The sequence below is a fragment of the Prionailurus viverrinus genome, chromosome C2 (genome assembly GCF_022837055.1).
Source record: "Prionailurus viverrinus isolate Anna chromosome C2, UM_Priviv_1.0, whole genome shotgun sequence".
Taxonomy (NCBI): domain Eukaryota; kingdom Metazoa; phylum Chordata; class Mammalia; order Carnivora; family Felidae; genus Prionailurus; species Prionailurus viverrinus.
This window is the reverse complement of record NC_062569.1, coordinates 91895186-91909033: the sequence shown is the minus strand read 5'-3', so window position 1 is coordinate 91909033 and position 13848 is coordinate 91895186. Positions and strand designations below refer to the sequence as shown.

Genomic DNA, 13848 nt, shown 5'->3' with positions numbered 1-13848 from the left:
GAAAGTTAAGAGAAGGGAGGAAAGGGTGGGTGGTTGGGCACCTGGTGGGGAGATACTAAGCAAGGGGGAAGAGTTAGGAAAGTGAGCGGATACAAAGAAAGTAGAATAGTGACACTGACCATGGTTAGCAGACAGCCACATGGCTTAGTCCTATAAAATAAGCAAAGTAATTAGGCATCAAAAGAGTGGTGCTTCCACCTTTATCGATTCAGTTTTAAAGACTAAGAAGTACCTAAAGACTGCTGGAGGGAAGCCCAGGGGCTCTGGGTTTCTTTCTTAGTTGCACCTGTTTCAGAAGGGCCTAGGCCAATAAATGAGGAAAACAACAGGTTCCCACAGGCAGAAACTCGAGCTAGTCCCCGCACCGCCTGGTGCCTGTGCCAAGAGCTACCAGAGCGCTGCCCAAGCCTCCACTACCCTGCCCTGTCCTGCCCGAGGCCAGTTCTGCAAGGCCAGGCAACAATGGCTTCCTGTCTCTCTGCGCCCAGGGTGAGACCCACTTTCCCAAGGCTCACCTGCTGGGAGCCAGGTGAAGAGGAGCAGCCAAGGTGCAGGCAGCTCGGGGCCCATGCCAGCCGCTCCCTGGCCCCTTTCTGCTCAGGGGCTCCGGGGGCACGTCAGCTCTCTTCCACAGTTTTCATCCCAGGACGCACCACTTCTCCAAGGAATCCCTCCGCCTTCCCCTCGCTCGGCGCGTCCCCGAGCAGGTGAGGTCCGGCTCATCCCCACCTGGGGCGCGCCCCTCAGCCCCGCCTCCCGGCCGGCGCACCGCCCTTTCCTGCTCCGCCCCCGGTCCCGGAGGACCGCGGCCACCTCTCTCTCCTACCTGCCACCGCCTCGCCTCTTCCACCGCAAGACTCCAGGTAGCTCTCCTCCCTGGAACCCCATCTCTTGCCACACCTTTCCCGCTTATAAAGAACGTTACCATTTTACCCCCCAGAAGTTCTTGGGAAATCTCACCCCTAGCAACTTTCTTACCCCTCTTTGGAGAATTTATGTGGACATAACTGTCTAGGTGCATTTCCTGCGTTATATTTCCATTCCCTCATGCGTGTTTGGAAAACTTTTTTTCCCCACTGAAAACACACTAATATGACGTTTGCACATAATGTTTACTCAGGTTTTCTAGAAACTAAAGTGTATGGTATAAACTAGACAAATAGGTCTAATTTTCCACAAATATAAAACTCATAGATGCTTATTACAGAAAAGTTAGAAAAATATAAATTATTAGAAATAAGAAAAAAATCCTGCTCCCACCACCCATAGTTAGGCATTGTTAATGTTGGTGTATTCCTTTTTATTAATTTCCATCCTTCATGAAGTGCAGCTCCACAGCCCCTCACTGACTCAGCCCCCCCAAAGTCAAAGATTCTAGGTCACTTTGCACCAGGCCAACTAAGATATAATCCAGTCCTTCCTTCCTTGGCAGGAACCCACTAGGGAACCATAAAACACAGGAAGAAGACACACTTGCCTTCGGAAACCAACCAACAACATTAACCTGGAAAGTCACCTATACACTGGTCAATAGAAACAACAAGCTATTTTATACACCTCTCCCTTATTAGGGATTGTTCATTGTGCTCTCCCTCCTAGCCACCATCTTTTTCCTCAAGAAAAGAATTATAAAGGTGCATTAAACATGGCTTCTGCCCCTCAGGAAGCTCCCATTCTCATCAGTGACCTTAGAAGTCAATATTATTTCTCTTAAGATTATCTCCTCCTCTGCTGTGAAGGGTTCTCTTCACTAGAGCTACTCGTGTCCCTCATCTCACTTCCGCCCAGAGGAACATCCTTGTCCTGAGACTAATTGGTGGTCAACCCAGTCCCTTCTCCCAATTTCCCCTCCTTCCCCTTTAGTCTGCCCTCTAGTTCCCCAATTGGCCTCTCCCCTTTAAATGTTTTTTCCTGTAGCCACTTCTCTTCAAGAAAGTAGGAAGTAAATTCAGGCAGTAAGTACATGGCCAAAGGCAGATGGTACAGAATGTTCAGGGGCCTTTAGACCTTCCACAGTGGGATCTTAGCACAGCAGCAGAAGCAGGATATAATGTGAGGGATGCTCCCCCTACCCCCTCCAGAGACTGTGCACATGCTGTCAGGAACATTGTATGTATCTGAGTGTTTGTGACCCTGAGGGATTTGTGTGGCTCCTGGATTTGTAAATTGCTCTAGGCAAATGTTCAATCCCAGTCTAAAAAAGTATGAGCCCTCACTTTCCCAAACCTACCTCCTACGCCCTTCAGTCCTTGTTTTGATATAAAGGTCAGTTTAATACTACATGCATCTTATTTCTTTACCACCTGTAAAGGTAGTATTCCACCTGTATGAAGCAATGATCTAGGAGCCTTCTGTGCATTATCTCATTACATTTCTACAATAACTATATAAAGTAGGGACTGTTATTCTGTTATTATCAATCCCATTTTACAGATGTAGAAGCTGAGGTACAAAGAAGTAACTTGACCAAGGTAACAAAGCTAGTAAGTGGTGGAGTTATGAATCTAAATGAGGCAGTCTGATTCCAGACCTTCTGCTGTTAGCTATTACACCATACACTCTCACCTAGCTATGTCTCAATCTGTGTTTACAGTTAGGTTATCAGCTAAGGCAGTTTGTTTCCACATATATCATTTAGCTCTACAGAAAGTAAAACTCCATTCCACTACCGTGAGCTCTCCTGGACCAGTTATTCTGCCAACATGTACCATTGGTTCAATAAAGATTTGATAAGAATATACATTTGGCTCAGAACAACAAACAGTTCTTTCATTGCTAAATATAGAAGTAAAAATCACTTGACCTGCTGATAGTGACGGAGACAAAAGTGTCCTCATATACAAAGTAACAATAGGTAGTATTTATTAAATGCTTATATTGTGCTGGGCACTATTCTCAGCACTTCAATAATTCTCTCGACAACATTCTGAAGCAGGTATTATTATTATTGTGCCCATTTTACAGCTAAGGAACTTGAGGCACAAAGATTCAGTTACTTACCCGGGGTCACCCAGCTTGTAAGCAGAAAAGCTGAGAGGTAAACTCAGGCAATCTGCCTTTGGAAAACACACCCTTAATTATTACCCTAGCCATATTGTGTTTCTTGGTGTTCACTCGTCTAGGGTCTAACCACAAAGTACCGAGCCTATGATTTCATCATTTATAATCATACTTTCTAGTTAAAACTGTCCATAAATATTTCTGAATACTGTGTCTATATATACGTATGCATCTCTGCTTGAGAATAGTTTGATATTTGTACATGTGTGTATTTATCAAGAATGGAAGAAAGAAAATAAAGAAATACGTAATTAAAAATCCTGCTCCAGTTAAACCTAAAGGGACGCAAGAAATGAAAGTAGCTAACTGATGCTGCAACATTTGGAAATATCTCATTCATTTTGTATGTCTGGCATACAAGGAGAATAGCACCTAGCATATTGGTAGTGCTCAATAGATATAGTTGAGTTCTTTATCTATAGTTGCTGGAGTAAGTGACATGTAAGCTGGGTTTGAAAATGAACAAGACTTTGTCAGAGCAATCCAAGCAGAGAGACTATGTGCGAAAATCATAGCACCAGGAAACAGCATAGTTGAACTATAAGCACTTCAGTTTTGCCAGGGCAAGGTGGGGAGTGGTGGGAAAATTTGTTAGAGAGCCAGGGTAAATAAAGGGCCTTGCATGACCAGCTGGAGAACTAAGACTTTATACAGTAGACATTAGGGAGGCAGCAAAGGGTTTTAAGCTGGACAAGACATGATCAGACTTGCGTGTTAGGAAGATAAACTTGTCAGCAATGAGAAGAATGGTAAGCAAGGATTGAGATGAAAGGCAGGGAGATCAGTTAGGAAACTGTTACTGTGGTCAAGATGGAAATACTGAAGGCTCAACCCAGTCATTGGTGTTGAGAATGGGGAAGAAAAAATACTTTGGCAGACATTTAGAATGTAGAATTGACAAGACTGATGGTAAATTAGATGTGGGAATTGAGAGAATATATATTTCTGATTATTAAGTCTGTGTGGATGGTGTTGCCATTCTACACAGATATACAGAAAAAATTTTGAATCATTTTAGACACATTTGCACCTGACAGAATAGTGGAGTATCCAAATGAAACCCCCATGGATGGTTCGACACCTTTATTAAGTACAGTTGTTTGAGTGGGGTTGGTAGGAACTACATGCTTGATAAGAGAGGTCTGGGTCAGATGGGACTGGGAGACCTACTTTTTGGTCAGTGGAATATAATCCAAGATACAATTCATCTGGGAGTAGGGCTAAAAGCAGGAGGTGAAAAAATCTGGGGAAAGGAGTTTCAGAACAAATATGTTCATTATTACCACTCCTTTTCAACATTATACTGAATCTTCTAATTAGCATAATAAGAAAATTTAAAAGGCTGAAAATGAATAAAGATATTGTTATCACAGTGTTTTGATTACATAGACTACTGAAGAGAATCTATATACATAAGGACTAACAAGAAGTTGCTGAAAACAAGGTCAATATGTTAATGTCACTGGCATCTGTATATACCAGGAACATCCATTTGGAAGATATAACTTTAAAATATACATTTGTGGGGAACCTGGTTGGCTTAGTCGGTTAAGTGTCCAACTCTTGATCTCGGCTCAGGTCATGATCTCACAGTTTGTGGGATTGAACCCTGTGTCATAAGGCTCTCCATTAACAGTGTGGAGCCTGCTTGGGATTCTCTCTCTCTCTCTCTCTCTCTCTCTCTCTCCCTCCCTCCTTCCCTCCCTCCCCGCCCCCCTGCTTCAAAATAAATAAATAAACTTTAAAAAATAAAAATAAAATATACATTTGTAATAGCAGTAAATCTATAAAGTAGGAATAAATCTAACAATATATGTGAAATAGCTCGATGGAGAAAATTGTAAGAAGTTAGTAAAAACACTTTTCAAAGATGTAAATAAATGCAAAGATGTACCATATTCATAGATAAAAACAATATCACTAAAGACAGTATTTTTTTCTGAGTTAATTCTAAATATTTCTAACAAAAACCTGAAAAATCTCCCCAGAACTTCCTAAGATATTCTTAAAATCAAATGGAATACAGTGGTAAATAGCTAAGATAATTTTGAAGAAAAATAAGAAGGAAGAGGGGAATTTGCCTCTTTAAATGAAAAAGCTAGAGAACTTAAAACCATGTGGCAGTGGCATAGATAAGCAAACAGACAAGTGGAACGAAGACAAAAGAGATTCTGGAAACAGATACCCATATAGATGGGAACTTGATATATTACAGAGATTGCATTATAATTCAATGGGAGGATAGGGATAACCATAAACTATTCAATAAGTGATGCTAGGACAATTAGTGTTTGTTATGTTAAAAGTTAAGATATTGTTTCTTCATACTACATACAAAATTCCAAACTGATTGAAATCTAAACATTAAAAGCAAAAATGTCAAGCTTTTAGGAGAAAATATGGTAGAATACCTATATGACCTTGAAGAAAAGAATCATTTCTTAAACAGAAAACAAGAAGAATAATTCATTAAGGAAGACTGATACAGAAGACTATGTTAAATTTTAAAATTCTATAATCAAAGACAATGTATACAAAATGAAAAAACAAAGCACAAACTGGAGAAAAATATTTGCTGTGCATTTAAAAGGCAAAAAAATATGACCAGCATATTTAAAAAATAACAACAACAACAACTCCTAAATAGTAAGTAGGGGACAACCCAATAGCAAGGGAGACAAATAGCCAATTCACGTAAGAGGAAATCTGATTCACTATTAATTATATTAAAAGATGCTCAACCTGACTAATCAGAAATTGTAAATTTAAAACAAAGCTATTTCATGTTTGACAAATTGGTTAAAATGTAAAAGTCTGAGCAAACTAAGTGTTGGTAAAGATGTGAGAAGTTTAAATTGGTTCAACTACTTTGGAGAACAATTTGACAAAATCTCATGAAATTGAAGGTGCATATATCCCTGCACCTTTTGATTTCCCTTCTAGGTCTCCAATCTATAAAAATTCTCACTCTTGTGCACACAGATACATGGACGTTGGCTGCAAAACAGTTTGTGCAAAACCTGGAAACAACTTCCCAACAGAGAGGAGTAAATAAATAAAATGGGGCTTATCAATGGAATGAGATAATATGACACTGTTAAAATGAATTAACTAAATCTATACCATGGATGAATATTAAAAACATAATGTTATATGAATAAAGAAGTTGCAAGATATTATTTACAGTATTTTGTCAAATGTTAAGACAAAAACAATATATATAAGATTCACATATATGTAGAACAAAATACAAAAACATTCCAGGGAATAGGATTCACCAATCTTGGAGGGTTGTTACTCCTGAGAGGGAGGGAGGAGAGGTATGGGTTAGGAGGGACGTCAGCTGAATCTATAACATTTTATTTAAAAATATATATATCTTGGGGTGCCTGGGTGGCTCAGTTGGTTGAGCATCCAACTCAGGCTCAGGTCATGATCTCATGGCTTGTGAGTTAGAGCCCTGTGTTGTCAGTTTGAGCCCTGTTTGGGGGGGTGGGGGGGGCTTGGCACTGACAGCTCAGAGCCTAGAGCCTGCTTCTGATTCTGTGTCTCCTCTCTCTCTGCCCCTCCCCCGTTCATTCTCTCCCTCACGTGCGTGCTCTCTCTCTCTCTCTCTCTCTCTCTCACAAAAATAAACATTAAAAAAAATTTTTTAATATCTGAAACCAATACGCTAAAAATGTAAAATCAGTTACATTTAGGTGGTATAAATGGTGCTGATTATATTATTTTATATGCTTTTCTGTATCTTTGGCTTATTTTGTAATTAAAAATGCTTTAAAGACAAAAAAAGAGTAGCACTGAATGAGACTATGTGTGTTTGGGCTATGACATTTCCACTGACATCCAGTGTGACTTTAGGTAAGTCACTTTGGCCAAGAATGTTTTTATCAAATGGGAAACTGGATGAGATAACTTCTTTGGTTCTTCCCACCTCTGGCATTCTACAAAAGTGAGAATGACCCAGATTAGGAAGATATCAGGGTTCTTTAGCTGGGCAGAGGAATACAGAACTAATGCATCTATAAGGGTGACTTTCCTCAGAGAATGGGCTCTACCCATTCTAAGCAGAGATGTAGACTCCATGTTCTGCCAAAGCCATGCATGGAACCAAGGTACTTTAATTGCACTTTTCATGGAAGGCCTAAGAATCTGGTTTTCTGACTATTTTATTGTAAGGAGAAAATCTAAGGACAATTGGGGGGGCTTGTCCAATTCTTGAGGCTGGAGAAGAGGCCCAAGTCCTCATAGCAAAGCAAAGGTAGGCAGTCTGGAGTTTTGCTACCAACAGAGGGATTTTTTTCTCTCTCTAGTGTTTTTCATCTTGTGTCAAGGCCCAATTTGTTATTCAGACTCAGAGCTTCTCTGAAATGATGAGCTCAGTCCATACACATCTCAGTGAAGCTCAATAGGGGTCAGAATATCCAGTTCTTTCCAGCCCACTCCAGAGAATCTGATTCAGTTAGTCTATGGGGAGACCCAGGAAGCAGTATTTTTTCAAAAGTTCCCAGGTGGTTCTAATGTACAGCCAGAGTTGAGAAGCTACTTGAAGAGTGAGCTGGATGAGAGAATGCCCCACATCTTTGTTAGCAAATAGGGCATTCCCCAGGGCAGTCCCTAAACAGAACACTTTCCAACACATTTCTTGTCTCAGTTTATCTTTGATAATTCTGCTTTGCCACCACCTTGAATGACAGAATAACAGAGTTTCTACTCCAAAGACCAAGGTCCTGAGGTATGTAACTTTTCCGATGTTAGGTTTCTTCACCAGGACAGCACAACATACTCATGGTACCTTCACATGGGAGTGAGGCTAAGGACATCGTCACCAAGCAGCTGTTTGACTCTAAACAAATCACAGTCTCTCTAGGCCTCAGTTTTTTGTTTTAACACAACGGACTTAGGCAAGATCAGTGGTTTTTACACTGTATTCTGAGAAGCTCTTGCATTCTGTGGAGTACCTAAGGATTTGCCTCTGCCAGAAAGGTCGGTTTGAAAAATCACTGGATTGAATGATCCAGAAAGGCTTTTCCATAGCCAACAGTTGACAATTCTAAATTCTACAGGAATAGATTTATGCTACCACCAAAGTCTAACATAACCCATATGCTTTGAGGCCTTTTGAAGATCATATCTACCAACCTGGTCTAAAGCAGATATTACAAACTGGCTACTTGCAGACAAAATTCAGCGCACAGACATGTTTTGGTTTTGCCTGAAGAATACTATTTTTTCTTTCTTTGGCGTCTTTTTAAAAAATTTTTCTAAATTTGAAATATAAGACAATTCTGAAACCTGTACAAATCAGAGGTGTATGGTTCAATGAACTATCACAGTGTAAACATATCTTTACAATTATTTTGGGCAAGTCATAGATCAGTAATGAAATAGTGATTTCCTCATAACCCCTCTAAATCATTCCCTCCCTTTTCCTCCCCAAAGGTAACCACCATCTTGACTTCTTACATTATAGATTGGTCTTGCCTCTTTTAACATTTACATAAAGAAAATAATGTAGTACACATTTTTGGAGCTTGTCTCTTTTGCTCAATATTAGCAAGATTCATCTATAGTTTTGCATGTATCTCTAAGTTTGTTAACTCTTATTTATGAATAGAATTATATTGATAGAATATACCACAATTTATTTAATGTATTGTTGCTAAGGATTTTGTTTCTACTATTTGGCTATTATGAATAATGATGCTATAAACATTGTTGTAAATGTTTGGAGAACCATACACTAACCCATTTTTGCTTCTATAACTTAAGGTAAAATTATCTGGTCATTGGGTATGTGTGGTGATTTTAATATATGTACCCAAATTCTCTGACCCTCCTCTCTTCAAAAGAGACCCTCAAGTATGGGCTGAACTTAGTGACTCACTTCTAATGAAAAGAACAGCAAAAGTGATAGTGTGTTACCACCAAGACCAGATCATAAAAGGCATTATAGCTTCTTCCTTGCCCAGTATGGGGAGGCCAGTTGCAATATCATGAGGATACTAAGGCAATCCTATCGAGAGGTCCACATGGCAAGGGACTAAGGCCTCCTGCCAATGATCATATGAGTGAACCATCTTGGAAGGAAATATTCTAGCTGCAATCAAGTCTTCAGAAGAGTTGACATTTGACTATTAACTCATGAGAGACCCTGAGACAAAACCCATACAGCTAAGCTACTGTCAGATTCCTGACCCACAGGAAGAGACTATGTTTGTTGTTTTAAGCAACAAACTACTGTTTTAAACTATTATTTAAAACAATAGTGCTATTATGCAGCATTAGATTATCAGTATAGTAAGCATATGTTCAACCTTAGATTTTTCCAAATTTACCTATATACCACTAGTGTATGAAAGTTTTAATGTTTCACATCCTTGGCTATATTTGGGGTTGACAGTCTTCAATTATAGCTCTACTGTGGGTATGCAATGGTATTGCATTGTGGTTTAATTTGCATTTCCCTGATGACTAATGAGTTGAGCACTTTTTTCTATGTTTATTGGCTTTTGGGACTTTTGGATATTCTTTTTTTTTTTTTTGGCTTTAGTAGAATCTTTTGCTTTTTTTTTCTATTCAATTTTCTATTCTTTTCTTGATTTATAGGAGTTTCTTATGGTATTCTGGATATGGTCCTTTTTGTGATTTACATGGGTTAAAAATACCTCCTCCCAATTTGTGACTTGGTTTTTTGCTCTCTTAATGATATTGTTTGCTGAACAAATATATTTATTACTTATTTTAAAGAAGTTTAATTTATCAATATTTTATTTTAATGTCTTTAAGATTTTAGTGTCTTATTTAATATATACTTGCCTTTCCTAAGGTCATGAAAATATTCTCGTCTGTAATCTCCTAGTAGCATTATATTTTGCTTTTTATATTTAGATCTACAATCCACATAGAACTGATGTATGAAGTAGGAGTTAAGTTCCATTTTTTTCCTCAGATATCCAATTAACCAAACCTAATTATTGAAAATTAATTTCTGTGCTTGCTTCAGCAGCACGTATGCCACCCCCCCCAAAAAAAAGAAATAAGGAAGGAAGGAAGGAAGGAAGGAAGGAAGGAAGGAAGGAAGGAAGAAAGAAGGAAAGAGAAAAAAATAATTTCTTTCCCTTCTCAACAATGTCAGCTTTTCCAAAAGTGAACTGTCCATACATGTGTATATTTGATTCTGGATTCTCTACTTTCTTTCCTTAGTCTTTCTATTTGTTTGCCTATCTTTGTGCCAATACCACATTTTTTAAATTATGATAGCCTTATAACAGGTCTTCATATCTACTAGAACAAGTCGTTCCATTTCATTTTCTTCTTCAAGAATGACTTGGCTATTCTCAGCCAGTTGCATTTCCACGCACATTTTAGAATCAACTTGCTAATTTACACAAAAATCTGCTAGGATCTTAATTGGGATTTTCTTACCCACCTACCCGATAGATGAATTTGGGAGGAATTGCCATTTTTATATTTTTGAGCCTTCCAATTTATGAACTTAGTATATACCTCCAATTGTTTTTATATTCTTCCATTTTTCTTAAATTTTTTTAAGTTTTCATTTTTTTGGTAGAAATACATCTCCATGAGGCTAATTTGTAGGTATTTATATAATTTGATGGTAAATTACATCAATTTAAAAATCATTTTAAAAATTGTATTTTCTGTTGTTTATGGCTAGTGTATAGACTTTCAGTTGATTTCATATATTGACCTTGTATTCAGCAAAATTGTGTGTCTGGTTATTTTGGTTGAGTCCCAGAAATTGTATGAAATACATGAAAAGGTATAGAAATTACTTCTGGTTTCACCTCAGAGGTATAGAGAGCTATAAAGAGCTGTTCCCACCCTTACATTAAGAAAATGCTGGACAAACTGAAAAACTATTAAAGATTCTTTAACCCTTAAGAAGGTTGCTGTCACTGGACAAAAATGTAACCCAAATTTGGGAGACAAGCTCCTATATAGAAAAACAGAATCAGAGCATTTGCTTATCTGGGGGAGATGCCTCCTGATGCCATATAAGCCAGTCACAAGAATAGCTGGAAAACTAATAAATTGCTAAAGGCTGAGTGTGGACCAGTGTTATACATTGAAGCCCCTGTGGGTCTGTCTGTACCTTCTTTCAGGGTTTTTCTGTGAGAACCTCACCAGGAGCTCACCAGGAAAATTGGAGAAAACTCTAAGGACATTTTCCTTACAGGAATGGCTACATGAGGGGGACTAGAAATCATTGCCAAAACTCTGCTCTAACCCATCTATTCTAGCTCCTCTGTGAAACAAAAGGCTCAATCTGCAGAGTTAATGGAAACCAAAACTATATTTTTAAGGTACTGATGGAAGCCCGTTGCTACTGGGGAAGGAAAACAGGAAAATAAATGTTTACCCCTGGGAGAAAGTCAAGAATAGGTTCTGGCCCAGCACTAAGTCCGGTAGAAGGCAGGAACACAAGTGAAGGTTCATAATGTCTGCCGAAAACTGAAGCAATTAAAACACAGAGAACTAGGCCTTGCCTACCCTCCTCCCCACAACCATTCTGATAAACATTAAGTAAAAATAAGAATGGAATACAGCTAGGAGAACAGCAAAAGACAGATTATTTTGGGGAACCAGTTCAAAGGGAAGACTCAAAAGAAAGCAGAAAGGCATGAAACCAAGAGTAGAGAAGACACCGAGAAAAACATTCTGGCAAATAGCTCACACAAGGTATCGCTAGAGAAATTTGAAGCCTGTGTACACTGAGGTAACCATAGTAACAACAAACTTCCAGCCCAACTCGACTCCAGACAAACCTAACACCAGTCCTCATGTCACTAAGTGCCTAGCAAAAGGAAAAGCATGCTTATCTCTAAGCATGAAAGATGTATACTCAGTGTCTATTATCTTGTAGAACACATCTTACTTTGAACCAAAAATCATGAGGCTGTCAGTCTGCTCAGGCTGTCATAACAAAATACCATGGACTTGGAGGTATAAACAGCAGAAATTTATTTCCTTACAGTTCTGGAGGCTGAGAAGTCCAAGATCAGGGTGCCAGCATGGCTGGTTTCTGGTGAGAATTCTTTCTGGCTTTCAGATGACTGCCTTTTCGCTGTGTGCTTATATGGTGGAGACAGAAGGAGAGCAAACTTCCTGGTGTCTCATCTTATATGAGCATTAATCCTCATGAAATCTCCACCCTCATGACCTCATTTAAACCCAAATGCATATCAAAGGCCTCATCTCCAAGTACCATCACATTGGGGGGTTAGAGCCTCAGCATATGAATTTGTGAGAAGATACAATTCAATCTATAGCAGAGGAATACAAAATGACAAGAAAAATCAAAATCTGAAAAGACAAAACAATCATCAGAACAGAACCAGGCACAAATATGACCCATGTTGGAACTATCTTACAGGGAATTTAAAAAATTAAAATTAATATGTTAAAGGGTCTAATTGACAAGGAGGATAATATACAGGATCAGAAAGATAATTTCAGCAGAGAAATATAAACTATAAACAAAAGAATCAAATTGAAATGCAAGAAATTAAAAAATGTAGTAAAGAGATGAAAAATGCCTTAAACAGGCCCATCAGTAGACCTGACACAGCAAAAGAAAAAAACATGGAACTTGAAAATAGGTCAATAAAAATTATATAAACTGACAAACGAGGAAAAAAACTAAAATGGGGGAAAATAAACAGAACAGAGCAACCAAGAGCTGAAGGAAAATATCAAATGTTATAATATACATGTAACTGGAATCTCAGAAGGGACAGAGAAAAAGAATACAAGATAGAAGAAATATTCAAAAAAATAATGGCCAAGAATTTCCTAAAATTAGTGCCATACCTCAAACCACAAAGCTAAGAAGCTTAGAAAACACCACGAAGGATAAATACCAAAACCAAAACCAAACAAAATAAACTCCACTCCTAGGCATATCATATTTGTATTAGTTTCCTAGGGCTACCATAACAAAATATTATAGACTGGGTGGCTTAAATAAAAAATTTATTTCTCACAGTTCTGAATGCTGCCTGTTCAAGATCAAGGTGCAGGCAGTGTTGGTTTCTTCGGAGGCATCTCCTCTTGGCTTTTACATGGCCACCTGTTTGCTGTATTTATATCTGTCCATGGATGTCATCCATGATGTCTTTTTTTGTGTCCAAACTTTCTCTTCTTATAAAGACACCAATCAGATTGGATTAGGGGTCACCATATCAGCCTCATTTTAACTTCATCATTGCTTTAAAGGCCATATCTCCAAATACAGTCACATTCTGATGTACTTGGGATTATGACTTCAGTGTATGAATTTTGGAGGGACACAACTCAGTCTATATCAAAATCAAACTTCTGGAAACTAAAACCAAAGAAAAAGCACACAGAGGAGGGACGCCTGAGTGGCTCAGTTGGTTGAGTGCAGACTCTTACATTTTTTTTTACATTTATTTATTTTTGAGAGAGAGAGTGAGACAAAGTGAGAGTGGGGGAGGGACAGAGAGAAAGGGAGACACAGAACCTGAAACAGGATCCAGGCTCTGAGCTGTCAGCACAGAGCCCGACATGGGGCTCAAACCCACAAACCATGAGATCATAACCTGAGCCAGAGTCAGACGCTCAACCGACTGAGCCACCCAGGAGCTCCAGCAGACTCTTTGATTTTCAACTCAGGTCATGCTCTCATGCTTCAGGAGATAGAGCCTCACATCAGGCTCTACACTGACAGGGCATGGAGCCTGCTTCTGATTCTCTCTCTCTCCCTTTCTCTCTGCCCCTCCCCAGCTTGTGCTCACTCTC

The 13848-nt window shown here is 38.9% G+C and overlaps 2 protein-coding genes across 4 annotated transcripts in view; one reads left to right on the top strand and one right to left on the bottom strand.

Moving 5' to 3' along the window:
• Positions 1-738, bottom strand: part of ILDR1 (immunoglobulin like domain containing receptor 1) — a 29738-nt gene extending 29000 nt beyond the window's left edge. For 2 of the 3 annotated variants that reach the window (XM_047874175.1, XM_047874178.1), the window contains exon 1: positions 516-737. In XM_047874175.1, coding sequence (XP_047730131.1) covers positions 516-570 — 55 coding nt within the window. In that variant the 5' untranslated portion in view covers positions 571-737. Of the gene's footprint in view, positions 1-515 lie in introns of all 3 variants that reach the window. The other variant, XM_047874177.1, reaches the window with a different exon arrangement.
• A 68-nt stretch (positions 739-806) lies between these two features.
• The window catches only part of CD86 (CD86 molecule), an 84832-nt gene continuing 71790 nt past the window's right edge, over positions 807-13848 (top strand). The window contains exon 1 of the mRNA XM_047874182.1: positions 807-863. The gene's annotated coding sequence lies outside the window, so the exon portion shown is untranslated. The remainder of the gene's footprint in view (positions 864-13848) is intronic.